General features: G+C 51.1%; 1 protein-coding gene across 3 annotated transcripts; it reads right to left on the bottom strand.

The window, feature by feature from the left end:
- Window positions 1-1,813: 1,813 nt before the first annotated feature.
- On the bottom strand, window positions 1,814-6,154 carry cyp7b1 (cytochrome P450, family 7, subfamily B, polypeptide 1). Of its 3 annotated transcripts, none has more exons than XM_079373034.1 (7): window positions 5,917-6,154; window positions 5,219-5,830; window positions 3,288-3,494; window positions 3,022-3,200; window positions 2,384-2,702; window positions 2,044-2,199; window positions 1,814-2,005 (listed from the first exon to the last, which is right to left on the bottom strand). In XM_079373034.1, exons 1-5 carry the CDS (start codon window positions 6,137-6,139, stop codon window positions 2,409-2,411), a joined length of 1,515 nt encoding a protein of 504 aa, XP_079229160.1. In that variant the 5' UTR covers window positions 6,140-6,154; the 3' UTR covers window positions 1,814-2,005; window positions 2,044-2,199; window positions 2,384-2,408. The 3 variants fall into 3 exon arrangements, with proteins under 3 accessions (XP_079229160.1, XP_079229159.1, XP_079229158.1); XM_079373033.1 differs by having other exon boundaries at window positions 2,044-2,208; window positions 2,388-2,702; XM_079373032.1 differs by having other exon boundaries at window positions 2,044-2,702.
- Window positions 6,155-6,391: the final 237 nt, after the last annotated feature.

Genomic DNA, 6,391 nt, shown 5'->3' with positions numbered 1-6,391 from the left:
ATCTTCATCATCATGTTGTTTTATGTCAGGTGTAATGCTGCATGTTGTCCAGCAGGGGTCACCATGGTTACTGTAATCCTCAGGTGTCACCTCATGGTCACAGACGAGTCCGTGAAGAAACCTGGAGAGGTTTGACAGTCCACAGCAGGAGCATCACCGAGTGCTGCAGGACCTGAACCCTGCACACCTGCAGTCCAGGACCAGACTGTAGACCTGAAGGACTAGACTACCTACAGACACTCTGCATGTCTGCAGGTGAGCCCTGAACACCTGCAGTCCAGGACCACACTGTAGACCTGAAGGACTAGACTACCTACAGACACTCTGCATGTCTGCAGGTGAGCCCTGCACACCTGTCCAGGACCATACTGTAGACCTGAAGGACTAGACTACCTACAGACACTCTGCATGTCTGCAGGTGAGCCCTGAACACCTGCAGTCCAGGACCACACTGTAGACCTGAAGGACTAGACTACCTACAGACACTCTGCATGTCTGCAGGTGAGCCCTGCACACCTGCAGTACAGGACCATACTGTAGACCTGAAGGACTAGACTACCTACAGACACTCTGCATGTCTGCAGGTGAGCCCTGCACACCTGTCCAGGACCATACTGTAGACCTGAAGGACTAGACTACCTACAGACTTTGTTGGGATGTAAAAGAGCGTTATCGTTTATCACGCCCCAAAAGTCTCTGAAGTCCAGATCGTCAACCGTCAAAGTAATCCTGACTGTTAAAGACCAGATCAGTCTGCTTTGAAAGTAGCATTCCCTCAGTGCTCCTTCTGCACCCTCCCCTCTGTGCTCCCTCTAAAGCCACGCCCCTTTCCCCCGGAGCTCCCTCTAAGGCCACGCCCCTTCCCCCCTCTGTGCTCCCTTTAAAGCCACGCCCCTCTCTTACATGCTCGAGTACTGTTGCTCCGTCATCAGTGACAGGGAGGCTGTGATTGGTTGATCAGAGAGCAGGGAGACAGGGAGGCTGTGATTGGTTGATCAGAGAGCAGGGAGACAGGGAGGCTGTGATTGGTTCATTAGAGAGCAGGGAGGCAGGAAGGCTGTGATTGGTTCATCAGAGAGCAGGGAGGCAGGAAGGCTGTGATTGGTTGATCAGAGAGCAGGGAGACAGGGAGGCTGTGATTGGTTCATCAGAGAGCAGGGAGGCAGGAAGGCTGTGATTGGTTCATCAGAGAGCAGGGAGGCAGGAAGGCTGTGATTGGTTGATCAGAGAGCAGGGAGACAGGGAGGCTGTGATTGGTTCATCAGAGAGCAGGGAGACAGGGAGGCCTGTGATTGGTTCATCAGAGAGCAGGGAGACAGGGAGGCCTGTGATTGGTTCATCAGAGAGCAGGGAGGCAGGAAGGCTGTGATTGGTTCATCAGAGAGCAGGGAGGCAGGAAGGCTGTGATTGGTTCATCAGAGAGCAGGGAGACAGGGAGGCCTGTGATTGGTTCATCAGAGAGCAGGGAGGCTGTGATTGGTTCATCAGAGAGCAGGGAGACAGGGAGGCTGTGATTGGTTCATCAGAGAGCAGGGAGGCTGTGATTGGTTCATCAGAGAGCAGGGAGACAGGGAGGCTGTGATTGGTTCATCAGAGAGCAGGGAGACAGGGAGGCCTGTGATTGGTTCATCAGATTGGTACCTCGTGGCAGACATTGGTTGAAGTTTTTACAGACTTACAAACTGATACAGATGATAATTTACTTTGATCCTTTTTCAGAGAACCTGAGTTATTAATGTCTGTCAGGACCTAAAGACAGTTTGAACCTGAATGTGAAACAAACTCTGCTGCTGTTTAACGTTGGACGACCACATCAGAGTACAAAAGTGTTTATTGTTCACGGTGCAGTTCTTAACATCACAGAAATCAGACATTATACAAAAACAAACAAACCACCAACAGTTCATAAAGTACGAGTCAGTCTGACTTCACAGTTTAAGTCTCACATTGTTCTTTCACTTTCTCTGTGACTTTAAAGTCGTCCATCCTCTGGTCAGTCGGCTGACTGAAACATGTCAACAGGAATCTCGAGTACGGCTCAACAAAGGTCAGTGTTTGACCTCATTAATCACAGGTTTTTAGTTTTATTAGATCAGGCAAGACGTGTTCAAGACCATTGAGTCAAAAAAATAAAATCCGCTCCACGCTGCCTAAATTTCACAAATCAGTTGACAATGTTTTGGTAGACGTGAAGGACTTCTGTTTCAGCTGCAACAGAATCAAACAGGTTTGGTTTTTACTACAATCCTAAAAGACAGCTCTCTGTAGTGTTTAGAATTTAGACTGCAGTACCCATTTTAAACAGTAGGAGGCAGGGTTACATAAGCTTAAGTTACATGCTGCTCCTTTAAGCTTGGTGGACACTGTTTAGGCTGTAAAGTACTTACACATTATGTTAAGCCTCCTGCTCAGACCGCTCTCAGTCTGTAGCGGAAGCGGACGTCCTGGGCGGGCAGCAGGATGCCCAGTCCGGCCCTGCTGGAGTCCAGCGTGGCTTTTCTCTGCCCCGCCTCCAGCTGCAGGTCGAAGTAGAGCAGCATCAGACACAGGAACTGCTTGATCTCGTTGAGTGCGAAGTATCGTCCGGGACACATGGAGGAGCCGGAGCCGAACGGCATCAGGTAATACTTGAGCTTCTGACCGTCCTTGAAGAAGTCCGTCTTCTCTCTGCCCTCTTGGATGTAGCGGTCGAGTCGGAACGTCTGACGGTTCAAAAACAACCACAGGATTGTTTTAAAAACAAATGAAACACCAACGCGTCACATGGTGTTGATGATCCACAGCGTTTACCAGGAGTTTTAAAATAACACTCTGTTCCTTAAACAACCTCAGTATCAATGTTCAGATGTTCAGCCGGCGTACTAAAGGAGGCCGGTCTGTCATTGGTCCTGTGGCCCCCCCCCCGGGTGTGAATAACTACAGGTTACTAGTTCAGGATTTCTGCTATGTGCAGAACAGTTAGAGCATCCAATCAGGTTTCAGTTTGTCATGAAGGTTGTCTCGACCAATCAGATGCCGTACCTGGGGGTCCTCGTAGATCTCTGGGTCCATGTGCATACTCTGAGGGTAGAGGGCGATGATGTCACCTTTCCTGACGGCCACAGAGCGCTCGGCGTTCAGCCGCAGACTGAAGTCCTCCTGAACCACTCGGATGTTCATGGAGGCCGAGGACAGGCGGAGACTCTCGTTGATGGCGCTCTCTGTGAAAGAAGATCAGCGTCTGTCATCGCGGAGCTTAAAAAACAGGAAGTCAGTCACCAAGGTCTTCACAGATCCGACCGTCATACCGAGAAACAGGAGCTGGTCCAGCTGCTCTCTGCTCAGTGTCACGTCTCTGTCGCTGCTGAACTCCACCTCGTTGAGCTTCAGGACGTCGAGGATCTCCTGACGGACGACGGCCAGCGCCTCAGGGTTACTCACCAGGTAGTACATGGACCAGAAGCAGGCGGGGATGGTGTTCCCCACCGACGCCCAGAGCATGGCGAAGTGATGAGCTGGAGGTCAGGAGAGAAGAAGCAAAGAGGGATCTCTTTTATGGAAGATGTGATGATGACATAACATCGACAGGTCTGACGTTTGGTCTCACAAACACCTGTCCAGTATTTGCATCTTTTCACATCACGTTCAAGTTCAAGGAGCTTTTTTTCTGGTGAATGTTGTCGAGGGGAAATTATCAGAGTGACTGTTTCTGACTCCATTGTATTAATGTTTAAAGATCCTCCAATGAAAGAATGACTTTCATTCATTTATTATCCAATTATTACTTTACCTGGACCTCCCTCCCTCCATACCTGGACCTCTATCCTTACCTGGACCCCCCTCTATCCTTACCTGGACCCCCCTCTATCCTTACCTGGACCTCTATCCTTACCTGGACCTCCCTCTATTCTTACCTGGACCCCCTCCCTCCATACCTGGACCTCTATCTTTACCTGGACCTCCCTCTATTCTTACCTGGACCCCCCTCCCTCCATACCTGGACCTCTATCCTTACCTGGACCTCCCTCTATTCTTACCTGGACCTCCCTCCCTCCATACCTGGACCTCTCTCCTTACCTGAACCTCCCTCTATCCTTACCTGGACCTCCCTCTATCCTTACCTGGACCTCCCTCCCTCCATACCTGGACCTCTATCCTTACCTGGACCTCCCTCTATTCTTATCTGGACCTCCCTCCCTCCACACCCTGAACCTCTCTCCTTACCTGGACCTCCCTCTATCCTTACCTGGACCTCCCTCCCTCCATACCTGGACCTCTATCCTTACCTGGACCTCTCTCCTTACCTGGACCTCCCTCCTCCATACCTGGACCTCTCTCCTTACCTGGACCTCCCTCTATCCATACCTGGACCTGTATCCTTACCTGACCTCCCTCCCTCCATACCTGGACCTCCCTCTATTCTTACCTGGACCTCCCTCCCTCCATACCTGGACCTCCCTCTATCCTTACCTGGACCTCCCTCTATCCTTACCTGGACCTCCCTCCCTCCATACCTGGACCTCTATCCTTACCTGGACCTCACCTGAAGGGTCTGTATAGGAGGGAATCCTATAACTCTCCCATGTGACCCTTCACAGGTGTTAACCCTGAGGTAAAGCTGTCCCTGCTCATTGTGTCGGACTGTTTGCTGATGTGAACAGAGTTCAGAGAGAGGAGAACATCAGAGCTATAAATAGAAATCTCAGAGGGATCATAGACCTCTTGCTGAAGAATCTTTGTTTCAGTCTAAATTGAAAACAGACTGAATCACTGAAGGCTGAATGCCGGGAAGTCAGACCGCCCCCCCCCCCCTCCCCCCTCCACCCCCGTTCTCTGGAATGACACAACATGTCCTCACAAAGCTCGGCTCTGTCTCCGAGGAACTGAGAAAATCAAATCTGCTGTTTATCGTCTCTTCTCCTTACTGCTGTTTACTCTGCAAACCCAAAAAGGAAATGTTTAAAGTAACTTACTCAAAGATAGTTTGTGAGGGGAAGATGATCTACTCTGTAACAGTAACCAGAGCTTAAAGACATGCAACAGACTGAGAGTCCCTCTGTAAACTGATGATGGACGGATGACACCCTGACTGTGGCGCCGCCTCACGTCTGGTCCAGGAAGTTATCAATAAAAATAATAATATAATAATAATAGTCCCGGGATGAGCGGCAGAAGGCTGATTGGTTTCCTACGTTACAGATTCTCGGAGGTCTTTATTGAACTGGTTTTGAACGTGTACCTGCTTTGTCGGCGTCCCCTAGCGTGTCGTACTGCTCGAGCACCTCCGACCGTGTCTGGATAAACTGCGAGGTGTGGGACCAGCACGACATCCTGTGCGGCAGGAAGTTGTTGATGAGTTTCTGGCGGATGGTCTTGGTGCGCCTCAGCAGCCAGATGGGAATCTGAGCGATGAGCAGCGGAAACATGGAATCAAACCTGACAAAGTCCTCACGCAGAACGTTTGTCCCGCTGTGCCTCGGCGCCGTCACCGGCCGGCCGTACATCGTGAGGAAAGTGGCCTCGAACATCACAGAGTTACAGAACTCGTACATTCTGCCGCTCCTCCAGCCGCCGTCCTGCCCCGCCCCCTCGCCCAGGTAATCCTGACGGAACAGCAGCATGAGATTACCCATCATGCTCTCTGTCAGGATGGTGAGGTTGTCCCCCTGGAGCAGCTGAAAGGAGCGGAGGATCTGTTCCTGCATGCGGGGGAACTTCACGTTGTTGGTGGGCGGGTAGCCGAAGGTCATCGGCGCCACCTTGTTGGAGAACTCGTGGAAGTCGAGCTGGCGGCCATGTTTGATGATGTTTGGAAAGAGTAACGGGTCCATGACGAAGGTCATGTATTTACCTGCAGGGAGGAGACACCTGAGCTTTGGATTCATAACACAACTGATGCTCGCCTCTTGTTGCCCTGATGTAAAGTTTCGTACCGACCTGCCATCTGCACGGTAAAGATGTCTCCAAACTTCCTCTGATGTTTGTCCAGGAACCTGTAGGCATCCCGCCCAAACTCCAACGCTTTTCCAATGTAAGGAATCCATCCGTTAATCAGCGGCGGCTCGCCGTCCCTCCTGCAGCCGAGAGAGAAACAAGAAAACAGTTTCTTCAAAGTGAACGACGCTAACCTGCATTCAGGTGAGAGAGTGGGCGGAGCCATGACATGGTTTTACACAGCCGAACGCTGGCTGTGACACAAACAATCGAGGACGACCCCTGCTCGCCCTGTACTCAGGCTCCGCCCCCTCAGCTTAGCCTAAAGTAACGGGAGTATTTAAAGCTGTGAGAGCGCCACACAGCGATGACGGGAGGTGAACGGTCTTTGTGTTTAAAGACTCAGTGTGAGTGTGTGTGTGTGTGTGTGTGTGTGTGTGTGTGTGTGTGTGTGTTCCTCACACACTCCTGTGTGTCA

The sequence above is a fragment of the Symphodus melops genome (assembly GCF_947650265.1).
Source record: "Symphodus melops genome assembly, contig: scaffold_541, whole genome shotgun sequence".
In the NCBI taxonomy this organism is placed as follows: Eukaryota; Metazoa; Chordata; class Actinopteri; order Labriformes; family Labridae; genus Symphodus; species Symphodus melops.
The sequence above is the reverse complement of the archived record's forward strand: the minus strand, read 5'-3'. Positions and strand labels throughout refer to the sequence as shown.

What these genes read in the sequence shown, in the direction of transcription:
- cyp7b1 (XM_079373032.1), bottom strand. Translation starts at nt 6,139, where the DNA reads ATGGCTCCGCCCACTCTCTCACCTGAATGCAGGTTAGCGTCGTTCACT. An exon ending in CTTTACCGTGCAGATGGCAG is followed by an intron (nt 5,831 to 5,916) that starts GTCGGTACGAAA and finishes TCCTCCCTGCAG; the next exon opens with GTAAATACATGACCTTCGTC. An exon ending in AGGGGACGCCGACAAAGCAG is followed by an intron (nt 3,495 to 5,218) that starts GTACACGTTCAA and finishes CCTGACCTCCAG; the next exon opens with CTCATCACTTCGCCATGCTC.